The 15,950-nt window shown below is 43.0% G+C and overlaps 1 protein-coding gene across 1 annotated transcript; it reads right to left on the reverse strand.

Moving 5' to 3' along the window:
* Positions 1-614: 614 nt before the first annotated feature.
* Positions 615-15,245, reverse strand: LOC145404255 (vesicular glutamate transporter 1-like). Its single transcript, XM_080275777.1, has 7 exons — positions 15,143-15,245; positions 11,876-12,084; positions 10,772-10,897; positions 8,129-8,282; positions 7,740-7,895; positions 5,799-5,878; positions 615-746 (listed from the first exon to the last, which is right to left on the reverse strand). The coding sequence occupies exons 1-7, from the start codon at positions 15,243-15,245 to the stop codon at positions 615-617; spliced, it is 960 nt and encodes a 319-aa protein (XP_080131903.1).
* Positions 15,246-15,950: the final 705 nt, after the last annotated feature.

Genomic DNA, 15,950 nt, shown 5'->3' on the forward strand with positions numbered 1-15,950 from the left:
TCCTTGATGTCATACTCGGGGCATTAGCAGCTCCTTGATGTCACACTCGAGGCATTAGCAACTCCTTGATGTCATACTCGAGGCATTAGCAGCTCCTTGATGTCATACTCGGGGCATTAGCAGCTCCTTGATGTCATACTTGGAGCATTAGCAGCTCCTTGATGTCATACTCGAGACATTAGCAGCTCCTTGATGTCATACCGAGACATTAGCAGCTCCTTGATGTCATACTCGAGACATTAGCGACTTGGGTAGGTCCTTCCCCTGGCATGGCGTGACGTTGTCCTCATCAGTTTATTTGGTAAGTCCGACTCTTTGCATAACCTTAACAACCCATTCCCAAAAGGCTCAGCACACTTTCACATGTCACCACTTCTACACTAATACCCACTGCTCATACTGAAGGCATGCTTGGGTTGTCACATGCAGGACTGGTGTGATGGTATTAAAGGGGGTATTTTTATGACATGTCTGTGGGTGTTGTGGAAGATCAGGATGGTTTGTTTTAATGAAATTCGGTCAGTCATGTTTTCCCCCCTTCTCAGCCAGGGATTGAATTCACGTTGTTTCAGACAGCATATCACTTTCCCAACCACTTGACCGCCACCTCCGCCCTAATGACTGCCTGCCACCTCCTCGTACGTGTTCCAGTCTTGTTCATCAGCCGTCACCCAAAAGACATAAAGAGCCCCAATGGTGATGTACAGGAGGGTATTCAGCAGGATGGCCGCGTCCCACCCGTCATTCTGGTCACCACAGGAAAATTGGCATTAGTTTTGAGAAAACGGAATTTTACCTGTTCAGCCCACGGATGGGTTTTTTAATATTTTCTTTTATATCTTGCTCTTTGCTTCGCTTTAGGAACCTTTATTTTATTCTTGCTGTGTCCTGATTATTAACCTCAGGAGTGTCTTCTCGAACTTGGCGTTAGGCATCATTAGACTGAAGGTGTTAGCTCCTTCAGTACAATGGTGTATTTATTCTGTGGTCTTCCTGCTTCGCTGAACTGAATGAGTTAATTCCCTCAGAACATTGACATCTGTATTCACTGATCCTCCAACCCTCACATGGTAATACTGTATTAATTTACGAGGGACCTGTTGTACCAAAGGACATAATGAAGGTTGTATCTAATTTTCCCAGCTCGAAAATATCACCAGGACAGATTGAAATAGTCTAGAGGTAGCAGAAGTATCATTTAAGAGACATCATCGGATTGAAGAGTGTTAATGATTTGTTGTGCATGATAGGTTAGGGATGATTCACTTCAGAGTTTTCATGTAGCATTTTAAATATAAGAATTATGCTTCTCACACTGTCACATTTCTTGCCTTCCTTTACTAGCATAATGTTCTACTGCTAGGCCAACCTTAAAATAAATAGTCATTTTTAAAGATTTATATTTCAGCCGATAATAGAATCCCGCATTACTGACTCTGAAATATGAAAATGATCAGAGACTTTTTATGTGTGCCCTTATTCTGTGATTTGCTAGAAAAAGCCTCTATAGACCATAAAACACAACGAAAATTCTCTTGTATTGATATAGTACAACTTCAGGAACAGAATTCACAAATAGACTTACGATCAGTGTATTTTCGTTACTAGGATTTGTTTCAGGGTTTGATTTTAGCAAGGAAAAGAAAAAGAGAGTGTAGAGCCTTCTCATGTCTCTGCTCATCCAGCAACAACGAATCTTAATTGCAAAAGGAATATCGTACAAGATTACAAGTTTTCTGCAGGGAGAAGGAAAGAAATGTGCAGAATTACCCTGTGTTTTTTGGTCGTCCTGAAAAATAATAATGATTAAAACTCGGAATCAACTAAAAATATGGTTATGAATCCCTCCTCGGGCCCCTCTCCTGCTGATTGAGGTATGAATTACAGAGATCAGTAGCTTACAGATTGAAAAAATGTTACTGATTCAGACAAGCATATTTAAATCTGCACACCAGGACATAATTTCCAGGCAGCCTATGACACCTACCGCGATACAAATTGTCCAGAAAGGATACCGCCGAGTTTCAGATGGTAGTAGTAGTAGTAGTAGTTGTTGTTGTTGTTGTTGTTGTTGTTGCTGTTAGTAGCAGCAGCAGTAGTAGTAGTAGTTTTTGTTGTTGTTGTTGTTGTTTTTGTTGTTCCCTAGGCAGCTCTCACAGAGTGTTGTTGGCAGAGGCGATTGTGTGCAATGCAGTCTTTCATAATGTGTTTAATAGTATGGGGTGCTGTGTTGCATCCTGGACAGGCATCTGAGACAGAGTCATCCAGCCTCTTCTGATAACTCAAGAGGGCTGGATGATGCCCACGTTTCAGCCAGGCCAGGTGGACCCTGTCCTCACGAGGGAGGTAGGATTAAGAAGGTTGGATATCAGGAGCCCGTTCATGCAGCTGTGTGTTGTCTTTGAGTGATTGAATAGAGCGGCGAGTGATTTAAGCATGGATATGCTTCTGGAAGCTGGTTTGAGGCGGGCGAGGGGGAAGAGATGGCAGTATTTGTGTATGATATCGTGTGCTTGGTGTTGTTTTGTTGTTCCTTGGTATGTGTGCATATGCTGCCATGTAGTGTAGTGGATGGTGTGGGTTCGTGGAGGCTGCGGCGAGAATTTGTGTCCCACTCATGTCTACATGATCCTTGACTTTGAGGACTTTGGTTTCTTGGTGTAGGTGGTCAGTAGCTGTGCAGCCTGTGATTATTTTTAGGGCCTTGTTCTGTATGGTCTGTAGAGTGTTGTAGTGTGTTTCAGTGAGGTTAGAAGCCCAAGCAGGTCTTGCATTGTTTATCACTGAACGTATATATTGTTTGTATACTGTTATGATGTTTTTTGTTGTTGTGCCTAAATGTTGTATGGGCAAGTAACCTAAGGGCGTTGAGTCATCAATCAATCAATCAATCAATCATTTCCTGTGGCACCCCACGGGATGCATAGGGCCTCGATGAACTCTCTCCACCAATATTTGTCTCTTGCCATCTCCTTCAGGTTCTACCAACACTCCTTTCCTGTTTCTCTTTTCACTGTCCTCAACCAGGTTTCCCTCGGCCTACTTCTGCCTCCTTTTCCTCTAGCAGTCCACTAATTTATTTTTAATGTTTGTGATGTGTTGTTTAAATGACATCGATGTATTGTATGTAACACCAAGGATTGTTCTTGTGTGTGGGGGGGGGGGATAGGGGAGTATTGTTTATGGTGAGGTGTGGAATGTGACTATGTTCTGCTGTCATGTGTATGAGAAGGGTCACTGTGGATTTGGCTAGGGCTGTTGTGAGTTTGTTTGTGGTGAAACATTCGTGTAATGTGTTGAGGTGAGGTTGGAGGATGTGTGCAGCAGTGTTTGCGTTTTGGTGCGTACATGTGTTATGTCGTCCGCATAGGAAGCTATGTGTATTTGTGGTGTGTGGAGTCTGGGTATGTCGTGCTGAGTTCTGTAGTATGGATAGGCTATCTCTGCCGCGAGCGTGTGATTTTGGCCGCCAAATTGAAGCACCTGCACTCGTCGCTTATAATACAAAAACATGTATGAACTGACTTTTTTTTTCCGGCCTAGTTCAACGAATTACTGGCGTAGTGGGTACATTTAGCCAATTAGTATAAAACAACGCCATAGGTTGCTTCAGTGCAGAATATATCCTTTATGGCACTAAGGCAGAGGAAGGTAATGGCAGGAAGGGAAAAGATAGTGTGGTATTAACGTTGAAATGATTGTGATGTTGAAGCTGTTTTACGTCGAAGTAATGGTGTTGAAATTGTGTGGGAAGTCCTTAGACTATCCATGTCATGAAACCGAAGGTCCAGAGTGATAAAGGCCAGAAGAAACATGGAAATATCTACAAGAGAGTGTGAACAGAAGAGAAGAGGACATGGAGAGAAAGACTGGTGATAAATGGGCCCTTTTTAGTGGCCTCATTCATGCAGGGATACTGGGGAAAAATCTTCCCGCCCCACCCCAGGGGGCAGTAATTTTATACGATTAGCATCAAGATATTTTTCTTACATGTGAAATGTATTGCCATGTCTCTTCGATGAATTCCTTTGCCCATTTTTGTATCCGTAAGCTGCACAGTGGACCATGGCACTATATTTTCCGGAATCATCAGCTGCTTTCAAAAACCCACAGAGCAGCTCAGTACAAAAACGCGGGCATAAGGCGTGGTGTAACATGGCTGCCGCTACACCAGCGCCGCCCTGGCGGCGGCTTCATAGATTCCGTGAGGGACACTGTTTGTGAAGTTTCTAATGTTCGATGACTGACTGGCAAATGTTGCATGTGCACATCTGCCTGCTAAATAGTTTGCCAGCTATCTTTTTGTGTTACTGTGCATGTTTGTGTTGAATATTTTGTTTGTGAGGTTGTGGCGGGGGATGGCATCAGAAGCTTTGCTAATGTCTAGTGTGAATAGGAGAGTTCAGTGTGCTGGCCTGGCTGAATTGATGTCATCAAAAACTCTTTGTGTAAGGTCTGTAAGAAGAGTGTTTGTGGAGTGTAGCGGGCTAAAACCATGTTGTGATGGGGCTAGGGAGATGTGAGGTGTTACTATTTGTATACCAGTCGTTCAGTAACTTCGGAGGGGGTGCAGGGGAGTGTGATGGGGTGGTGGGAGAAACGTATCGTGGGGTCTTTGTTAGGTTTGGGGATAGTGATGTTAGTACCATGCTTTCAGATGTTGGGTATTATGTTGTGGTAACTAGTGTGATACTGTATGTTGGTGAGTGCTTGTATCCCTCGTGGTCCAAGATGTTTAAAGGTGTATGTTGCTTATGTTGTCTGGGCCACAGGCAGATGAGTGCTTCAGGCTGCTAACATGCGTTTCGTCTGGTTGTAAGTGAAGGGTGAGAAGTGTGGGTCTGTGGGAAACTGTCTCTTGCGTCGGATGACACGTCGGTCGTCGCAATAGGGGTGTAGATGACTGACGTGTGAAAAGTGTTTGATGAGAGTGTTTGTTTGAGGTATGATGTCTGCTGTTGTGATGGCAGGGTGTGATTGTGTAGTGCTGCTGTTGGAGAGTGTGATGCTGTTTAGTGTTTTGTAAAGTTTGTTGGTGTTTGTTTTGTGATCAAGTGTTTGGAGATAATTATTCCAATTTCGTGTTTGCTGCTCTGACATTTTGTTGTTTATTTGAGCGTTGAGTTCTTGCATTTGCTGTACGGTGTATTGTGTATGGGGTGTTGGGGTATGTTGTAATGTGTCGCATTGACTGATGAGGCCTTGAATTTCTGGTGTAAAGTCGGGATTGTGTCTCTGTTGCCTTTAGGGGTGTGTCCTTTGCTTGCATTTTGAATTATTGTATTGAAAGTGTGCACAGCGGTGTTGATGTTTGTAATGGGTGTACTGTTTAATGTTTCAAAGTGTGGTTCTGTTTCAGTTGTGAGGGCCTCCCAGTTGGCTGTATTATATTTAGTGTATGTGTGTCTGTGGCCTGCTGGGGTGATTCTGATTTTGGTAATGATGATGATTGGGAGGTGGTCAGAGCCAAGGGTTTTGACCACTCTCCAGCATGTTATGGGGGCGAGGTTTGGGGAGCAAAAGGTGATGTCCGAGGATGATGTAGTTGTAGTTGTTGTAGGTGCAGCCTCATGCCCATCTAAACCTGAACCCGGTGGACTGCAGATTGAACCTGCCTTTCTCATGCAGTCCATCATTCACCTCCATGGGGATTGGGAAGGAACTGAGGGATGTTTGTGTAACTTGGCAGTGGAGCCAACCAATATCAGTGCCACCACACAAAGGCACCCCTCTCCAGCAACCGTTCATGGGGTTAAAATGAAACATATGAGCAGGGGAAAAAAAACTGGGATGTATACCAAAGAGATGAGCCGAGAGTTGACGATGGGGGCGGCGAAGGCTCCCAGCGTGCCTAACCCTTGTATGCCAGTGATCGTACCTGCAATGAACCATTAAATGAGTAACACATCTAGTCCTCTGACAGACTTCATTTTGTACTTGCCCTCTCAAGACGACTTTATAAATATTTTCAGTCCAGTGGCATATTCCTTGCTTATCTTTATGCTTTCCTGACAGCTTCATCCATTTTAGGACAGACTTTCTGAACTCATGGAGTTAGATTATAACCTTCTTTTGCTCATTGCCTCAGAAGAGGTCTACCCAAAACTGAATAAAATCGTCTGAGGGTCGCAAGAGTGAAGTAGCAGTTACATCAACGGAGTGAAAGAGTTAACCCCCATGGATACGGCAATATAATTTTTTAAACAAAATTTTTATTACTGCCAGACATTTTACTTAGCTTAGGAGAGTGCCTGTGTGGTGGAGGACTAAATGAAGGTTGTATTTTGCTCAGCTTAATAGAGAGTGCCTCTGTGGTGGAGGAATTAATGAAGGTTGTGTCAACTACCTCCAGTTGAAAACGTTTCTACAGAACTGAATAGCCTGGAGATGGCAAGAATATGATTTTCAGATATGTTATGAGATTGAGGATAATATAGTAAGATTTGACTGCTAGGTTTTCATGTATGCATTTACCATGATGTGTTCTGTAAATTAACCAAAGGAACCAAGGAACTTCAGATTTTATTTATTAAATTCTGCACAAAGTCAGGGAGAAAAGTTCATCCAATATTTCACATTTTCTCTTTCCTCCTCTACCTAATACCTAAGCTGCGAGAGTTTCGATATGTTTCCCTGACCATATGATTGTCTTTTATATGACGCACAGGGGAGGATAGTGAGACCTGCCATAAATGCGAAGTGGTGTACGCAGTGAAATAATAAGCAAAATTTTATCATAGGCTGAATCCGGTCTTATGTATACCCTAACCATACAGGATCTTACCTCATTCCTGAAAAAGCTACACATGGTTTGGCTTCGGAGCCTTTGAATTCAAATCATACCCTCGTACTCTTTGCTATCGTCATATATCAGTCATTGGTGATGACAACCATGTTTTCACCGCTCAAGTGGAGTATTTTTATAACCGAATGTATAGAAATGTTTTTACTTGGCATAGATAACATACTGGGAAGTCACCATAATTTGTTACTTTCTGTATGCAGAAACACAAACAAACGGACAAAAAGGGCATAACATTAATTCCGCCACCCAGAGTCAATCACTGTTCTGCAGGTTTGGTGGATGTAAAGGTTCTCTAGTCGATTATACTTTTGGAAATGTGAGAGACTTTGTACAGATGCTCTACAGTATGCAAGACCACTGTTTGGATCTATTAAAGAAGTTAATGAATTGTCCGCCGCCAATAAAACTTTTACAACCTTATTTCAGTAATAACTGTCCCTATAATTCGTTCCTCGTCCATGAGTATAATATTAACATGGAGATCGTAATCATGAAAACGCGGTAGCCCAAAGTTGCACTTTGCCACTTCATTCCAGTGACAGATTTCTAGTTCCGTCTTGCTGCCCTTGTACTGTTATATTTAGCCTAGGAGAGACTTGGAACCTTACATATAGCCTTCATTAGCCCTCCTACCGCCAGGGAACTCTCTTAAGCTGAATAAAAGCAACTGGTAGTAGCAAGAAAGGAATGGGATATGCATCACCTGACTGAAGGTGTTAAGCAGCTAGAATTGAATAGAAAAATACGTCACCAAGCTAAAGGTGTTAAGCAGCAGTAATTCAATAGGAAAATAACACCAGATTAAAGGTGTTAAACTGTTAAAAATGAATGGAAAATATAGAACCAGACTGAAGGTGTTAAGCCGCGTTGTGGGCTGTCATTATGGTGTTTCTGCGCACAGTGTCAATGCCAACTGGACACCTTCATACATTACCAGCGTAGTTGGGCGCGATATCCATTGGTGTCATCAGGCTGGCGACATAATGGGTTGAGTAAGAACTGGTTAGAACCACAAAGAGGGCGAACACCCAAGCTGCATTGCAACCGGCCAGTACAATGCCCACACAGCTGCCCATAATCACCATGCTGCCTGGGGAAGAAGGAGAACAGTACATTCCTAGGTCGAAGGAACACAGGCAAAAATGGAAAGAGAAAGGAATAAACTAGACACAAACCATCCATATAACCAGTTTTGAGAGCAGTTCCTTACAGAGGAGGAAGAGTGACAATCAGCCGAAAACACTGGCAGTAAATTTCAAGAACCAAAAAAGGACGGATAACAATGGCCAGAGAAAAAAAAGAAGCGAGTCCACGCTCACCCACCTCCGCCATACATAAGTCTCCGTATGCCCAGTTTAGAGAGCAGTTCCTTGCGGTAAAGGAAGTCTGACAACCAGCCGAATGCAATGCCAAACAGCGTCATCATCCCCTGTGACACCGCCATCAGCGTATCAGAGGTGGAAAGGCTCATGCCGATCTGGAACAAGGGAGTAGACAGGAGGAGAAGGATAGTACGGTGCCACCTCACCGTGGGATCGTTTCTCTTGCTTTATTTTTCCTACTTACAGAGGTACTCTTCACTTTAGGATAGAATTTTCCAACTTAACGAGTTGGATTATGTAACCTCCATTAACCGCATCAGTACGAGAGGCTCCTAAGAAAAAAAAAAAACTCTGGAATAGGAAAAATAAATTTTTAAATATATTACCAGACTGAAGGAGTTATCGTCTTCAGCACGATCATGTTTTAGTTTAGTTTGGCTACCTTCCGTTATTTATTTTATTCGCTGTGTTGGGTGTGGCGTAGTTCATGTCGCTCTTGATAATAAGAAGAGACATCAGAGACGGAACACTACGACGATGTCTTACAGTCATTTCACCTTAACTTGGATCAGATTTTGGTACTTTTGAAGCGTATTTCACGTATTTCAGTTGAAGAGTAGAACAGCTCAGCAGCTGTCCATCGTTTCCATAGCACTTCTTCATGACCATCATAGTATGGTAGTATTAATTTGTTGTTGCAGTCCTGCATTCAAGATGGTGGGATGGCAGAATAAGGCCAAGGCAGAGTAAAAAGAGTGTAGTATAGCTTATTGTTGCTGCCTCCATACTATTTGCTTAGCCTAGGAAGAGACTCTGTTAAAGAAAGGGTTAGTGAGGCCTGTGTTCAGCCTCACTTATCAGAACAGTGTTTACTAAGCTGAATAAAATTGTAGGGAAATCAGGACAACCCTGGTATTATACTTCACCTAACGCCAGACGATTTCTGTTCAGTTGAGAGTGAGTTGCAGGAACAGTAATTCTCTCATGATCGAAAAGACTATTATATTCCAGGTAACTCGCCTGACTTTATTCAGCTGACTGAGTCATAGGAGCTTGAGTGTTAATAGAGCCTAAATGCAGTATCTCCGTCCTTGTAAGATTACTGAGAGTAAGTCATAGGAGCCTCAGATTTAATACAGCCTAATCCCAGCATCTCTCCCATATCAGAAAACTCACCTCCCTCTTATCAGATAAGCGAGAGTGAGTCACTGGAGCCGGACTGCTGATAGAACGAACCTAAATATAGTATCTCACCTCCTATCAGATAACTCGTCTCGTATCAGCTGACTGAGATTGAGTGAAAGGAGCCTGAGTATTAATAGAGCCTAATTACATAATGTTTCCTCTTGTCAGATAACTCACATGTCATACAGCAGACAAACCAAGTAGATGCCAAAAACATCTTTGACTTCGCAAATTGACAGGCTGTTTAGTTACTGTAAGTCGGCATCTACTGTAGGTATGTGTAATAGGTAGATAGGTAGACAGGTAGGAAAGTATTTTGGTGGGTCGAAAGTGAGTAGGTAGGAATGAAAATTGACAGGTAGAACGATAAGTGGATAGGTAAGTAGGCAGGAAAGTGGGTGGAAAGGAAAGAAAACGGGTAGATAGGAAAGTAAGTGGGTAGGTAAGTAGGTAGTGGGTGGGTAGGTAGGAAAGTGGGTGAGTAAAGAAGAAAATAGGTTAGTTTATAGGCAGGTGAGTAGTTAGGAAAGTAATTGGGTCGATAGGTAGTAAAAGTTCATTGGAAATAATATAGGTTGCTCAAGAGGTGGATGTATGAGGATGGGAGGAAAAAGGAAGGAGGGATTATGGAAGGAAGGAGAGTGGAGAATATTGGAAGAGAAAGTTAAGGAAAGAGGGAAAGAGGAAAGAAGGAAGAAATGAGGGAGGGATGTGAAAGAGAAGAGAGGGAAAGAGTTAAGAAAATTAGGAAAGGGTGAAGAAAGTATGGAGAGGGTGAAGCGTGTAGGGAGGGAAGGGGAGGGTGGGGGGAATGGAGAGGGAGGGAAAGGACAGAAAAAAAAAATACAAAATGAATGTAACGATGAAATGAGGAAGGAAAGGAAGGCTACCACTAAACAATAAGCTACGTAACCTACCTATAGTTGCACAGACCACGATATGTATTCACATTATACATAATACTAAATATCATAGTTATGATACAGTAATGATATGTTGCATACTATTTTTAGCAAATGTTATGTAAAATGTATTGAATGATAAAAAGATACCGCTTATGGGAATTGTTCTTATTGATTCCCAGTCCTCCTCCTCCCACCTGCTCAAGCTATGCAACAGCTTATGATGACATATTAATTGAAATGTTACAGCCTAATATTCATTCCTCCTTTGACTCACCCTCAGCCGAATAATATCGCCAAGTGTTAGTTGGTTCATTCTCGTCGCTTAAGGAGACTCTCTAGCATCTCATCCTTACAAGTTCATTTCTTCATATAGGGCGTAAGTTTTTTCTTTCATATTATCTATGCAATGTATTTTAGTGATGAAAAGACAAATATCGTATAAAACAGTATTTTGGTGCGATGTGCTAAATAAATCGCGAGGGAAGAAGTGCTAGAAAGTCTGGTTAGTTCACAGGAATTCCGTCCAAGGCACATCCGTAAACAAGAAAACGTACCTGCTCGATGAGAAAAGTAGGAGCCTGAGTAGATGTGAATGTCTCCATCCAACCTGCAGAAAAGTCGACCAGAATGAGAATGTAGATGATGCGACAGCGGAACAGGCGACTCCACGGCACCCGTCTCTGTGATGTGTGGTGAAAATGTTGGGAACTTATTATATATTTATATCCATCCTTATATAGCCTTATCTAATTCATTAATGCAGTTGAACACAATTGTTGAATTAGATCGTCTGGTTGTAGGGCCTACCTAGTTTAAATAATACCTAAATTATCGTAGTGAAGTGGTTAAGGGATCATGATTATTTTTTTGTGGTGAAGAGACAAAGGTTGATTGTTAACTTCTTCATTCTGTTGACGTACTCTGTATATTAATCTTGTTGTCTCCAGACATTCTCTTCTCAGCTCGAGACGCGTCTGAACTAGAGGGGATATTATGTCCTTCACAAATCCCTTTAGACTCAGACTTCTCAGCTGAATAAAACCGTCTGTGAAAGGAACAACATAATGCAGAATACGTCATCGTGTTGAAAGTTTAAATGATAGAGATATTTTCAGGCGATCGAGAAACGTAATGAAGATGTCGTGTATGTGCCGTAGAGATATTGGGCATTATATTAAAACAAACAGGGAAAAGAGAAATAGGACCTGAAAAGTCAGTCTTATCGTGAGGAGACAAGACAGTTGCTGAGAGCGTAAGCTAACAATGCACCACCTCTTACAGGAGCTCAGTTGCAAATAAGAATGTTACTCCACTTTTCAGTCAAACCGTTATGAAACGTACTCAGTGCTCTGTTTGTTGGATTTGGACGATCGCATGACTGGGTTCCTATAGCCATTGCCTGCTGTCTCACTGTGTATCGTAATGAAGTGAATTGATGACACAATTTTACTTTCGTTTGGAAAAAGTGTTTCTTAGGGGAGAAACAATAATTTTGGCAAACCTCAAGCTAAAATATCAATAGCCTGGGCTAAACCCTAATTTCCGAAATAATCTCCTCTACTTGACGGGTATGCGGCACGTTCATCAATATTTATGTCTGCAGCTGTGCATTTTGCCAGCCCGGAGATGAACCATGTGTAGTTGCCCGATTTACTTACCCGAGGCTGAACGTTGATTTCCGCCAACAGCTGCCTCTCCTTGGCGGATATGAGGGAGTGTTGGTCAGGGCTGTCCCTCACCAGGAGGAACCAGAAGGGCACCAAAGCCAGGGCCACGATGCCGTTCCCGTAGAACACCCACTGCCACCCCAGCTTTTCCACCACCAACCCCGACAACCCCAGCCCCATCATTGAACCCACGCCATTCCCTGTGTATTTACATTCGGCCATGCATCATGTCACACCATGCATTGATCAAACGATGTATGGTGTGTTCTGATACATGACAAGTAATTGGTGTTAATGGAGTACATATCCGTATTTAAGGTTTTATCTGTAAAATTGGAGACTAGAGAGCGCTCAGAGAGCGCATACCTCCGCCAATGCCATTGCCATTAAAAAAGATCCGGATCCGCCCCGAAATTTAATTCTTTCTTGGTCCATGGCCCACCTTTCCACAAAATTTTCATTGAAATTCATTGAGAACTTTTGGAGATACTGTGCTGGGTATTCCGGATCCAGATCCGGCTAAAAATTTTATCATTTCTTCCTTGGCTTATGGCCCACCCTTCCACAAAATTTCATCAAAATCCGTTCATAACTTCTTGAGAAATCCCGGCTCCGGATCCGTAGATATAAGATCCGGATCTGCCTCAAATTTAATCAATTCTTTCTTGGTCCATGGCGCACCTTTCCACAATATTTAATTTAAATTCATTGAGAACTTAGGAGATCCTGTTCGGGATACTACGGATCCAGATCCGGCCCAAAATCTAATCATTTATTCCTTGGCCCATGGCCCATCCTTCCTCAAAATTTCATCAAAATCCGTTCATAGCATTTTGAGTAATCCTGTCAACAGATAGACAGACAGACAGACAGACAAACAAACAAACCTGTGGTAAGACATAATCATGGCGGAGGTAAATATTCATTTCAGTGTACAAAAACCGAGATTCATTGTCATACTAACTTCACCAACTTTAAACTTCCATAGTTGTGAAGATAATTTGTGGATATTCTGTATTAGATATATTCAAAACCAATAATACAGCTGATGGGGACATTCCAATCATGGAATATTATAATCTGTTTGATTGACCTGTACAGATGTATGCGGCAAGTAGGGTGTGTTTGATACGCAGCTGCTAATTGACCGCCGATGATATCATTGAAGTAAATGCAGGCATGTATTGTTGTGCAACATGCGGACATAGGGTGTACACCGTGGGTCGATATTATAGAGCAGCATGCGGACGTGGGAGTACACCGTGGGTGGATAATATGTACTTGAAACGTCACTCATCGTTTTAGGAAACTTTATAATCAGCTTTAATTTTCTTTGATAACGGTAAACTTTTCAAGCCAATTTTGACCTCTTTAGCTGCGGAAACTATTCCATATTTAAACTGGGGCTGCTTATAGTGCAAGCAGTTTAAAAATATAGATATATATGCTAAAATAAGTAGAACTGTATATTTGCATCATCGGCGGCCAATAAGCAGCTGCGAATCAAACACACCCTACTCGGCCCATGCATCTCAGCTGCACAGATCAATCAAAAGACTATAACATAAGCTGCAGTTAACTCTAAGAAGGCAAGCTTTCAGTTATGGAAATGCTGAGTCGTGTGGCAAAAGAGTCAGGGTAGATGCAGGAAAGAGGAAACTTGGCAGAAAAAGGTGGGAACCCATGCTGAAGGATGAGCCTTTTTGTTCACCTTGTCTGTAGTCGGAGAGAACTAATCACCGGGCACTTCAGTCATCACTTAATTGACCTGCAGCATCCTTGTCTATCCTTGCGGCATGATAGACGGTGTTGCAAAACAGTGGGACGGTCATAGCCTGGGTGACCTTATTTGTTTGATTGATAATGTGGGTCGTATTTGTACTGTACAGGTGGCATTGCTTAATCAGGCTGTAATGGAGATCAGGAACCCTGCAACCTTAAGTGGTAAAGTGGCTGCTTGATGCAGCACATATGCTGTGATTGTAGGTTACTCCTGACCATGGTAAATCTGGCTGGTTGGAACTAGACTGTACGAAATGCAGGCATCGATATTAACCCCTTCAGTGCGGTGATGGCTTCATTATTTTACTAAGCTGTCCCCTGTCGTCATGTTATTAGCATTGCTAGACAGTTTATCCACCTTATGAGAGAACTTTTGTTCAATCTGTATATGGATGGGGTTATAAAAGAGAAACAAGGTAGGGCAGTGATGTTGGAGCAGCCCTAGTGGGAGAGGGCAGTGTTTGGAAACTCCCTGTAATGTTGCTTGCAGATGATACTGTGCTGTTAGTGAAGGCGAAAGAGAGCTGCAAGGCTTGGTGGATGAGTTTGGGAGAGTGTGTAAGAAACGGAATCTAAAGGTCAATGCAGGGAAGAGTAAAGTTTTGGTCTTCGAGAGATGTGAGGTCAGTGAATGTACAGTGAGGTTGGATGAGGAGAAAATGGAAAATGTGAGTGCGTTTAAGTACTTGGTTAGTGTGATGAGTAAGGATGGAAGTTTAGAGGGTGAAGTGCTTGAATGGGTACAGCAAGGAAGAGAGGTTGCTGGTTCTTTGTAATCATTGATAAGAAACAGGGAAGTGAGCATGGAAGTGAATTTGATACCAACTCTAACGTATGGAAGTGAAGCTTGTACCTTGTTGGAGGGACAGAAGTTGAGAGTGAGAGCAGTGGAAATGAGTTGAGAGGAGCATGTGGAGTCGCATGGAGAGACAGACTGACAAATGAGGAAGTGGAGGAGCGTTGTGGTGTGGATGTGGATGTGATAGGAAGCGTTAGGAGAAACACAATGAGGTGGTTTGGCCATGTGGAGAGGATGGAGAGTGAGAGACTGACAAGGGGAGTATATGTGAGTGAGGTGGAGGGGGAGAGAGGGAGGGGGAGGCCAAGGATGAGATGGAGGGATGGAGTGGAGAGGTATATGAGAGAGGGGTGTGTGAACTGGGAGCAGGGCAATGAAATGGCGGGGGACAGGGCGACATGGAGGCGATTTGTTTGTGGCCACCCCTTACAGGATTATGGCGTCTGGCAATAGATAAATAGATAGATAGGGAGAACTTTTGTAATCTGGATATAATTCCACCCCCTCCACCTCCAGCACATGTCCACAGCATTGAGACAACACGACTGAGCGAGCGGTTATTGCCCATGCTTCAAGTTTATTCAGTCAGACGAAGTCATCATCATCAAACAGTCCAGCAACCATAATATCCCTCCCTCCCTCGCTCCCCCTGCCAGGAACCAGTAAACGAAACTTACCTCCATAGACGATAATCAACGCTGTGGCACGTTCCTGGGGTCGAGCCCACCTGGAGGTGATGCTGTAGAGAGCAGGGTAGATGGGTCCCAGCAGCATCCCCATCAGTAGCTGCGCCGCAGCCAGTGCTAGGGGGTGCCAGCTGGCTACCATAGGACACAGCAGGGACATCACCCCACACAGACCCAGCGTCACACCCACAGTCACCCGCCCACCCACTACCTCTGCGATACGCCCACCTGAACATGACGAACATAAGTTGTATTACCCTGCGGCCACACTTTCCCCAAAGATGCGATGACGATGAAGAAACGAGGATCAAGGTAAATTCCAGTATTAGAACTCAAATACTGCAGCAGATCTAACCCTATTTTCGTTTCATCTTGTCGATCACATGCTTCGGGCAAATTTGGCCCATCCACCTGTATAGCAAGGAGTCATTTGAGGTTTTAAAAAAAGCGGGGGGAAGGGGTAACATATCCTAACTAAAAACGTTTTCATTCTCTTAATTACAGGGAAAAGGCTTTAGTACCAGTCAAACAAGGCTTAGGATTGATAATTGGCTTGTGTGGTGGAAACAAGAGTCATAATAATTGGAAAGGAATCACTCGCAAGACGATACAAGTGGAATGTAATAGGGTTCAACACTGTGTAAAATTCTGTAATATACATAAACTGGAACAGCACTCCGAGAGCGCATGCCTCCATCAATGCCGGATCCGGATCCGCCCCAAATTTAATCAATTCTTTCTTGGCTCATGACCCACCCTTCCACAAAATTTCATTGAAATTCATGAAGAACTTTTAGAG

Source organism: Coenobita brevimanus, chromosome 63, assembly GCF_032717465.1.
Source record: "Coenobita brevimanus isolate Jiangsu-jjx chromosome 63, ASM3271746v2, whole genome shotgun sequence".
Lineage (NCBI taxonomy): Eukaryota > Metazoa > Arthropoda > Malacostraca > Decapoda > Coenobitidae > Coenobita > Coenobita brevimanus.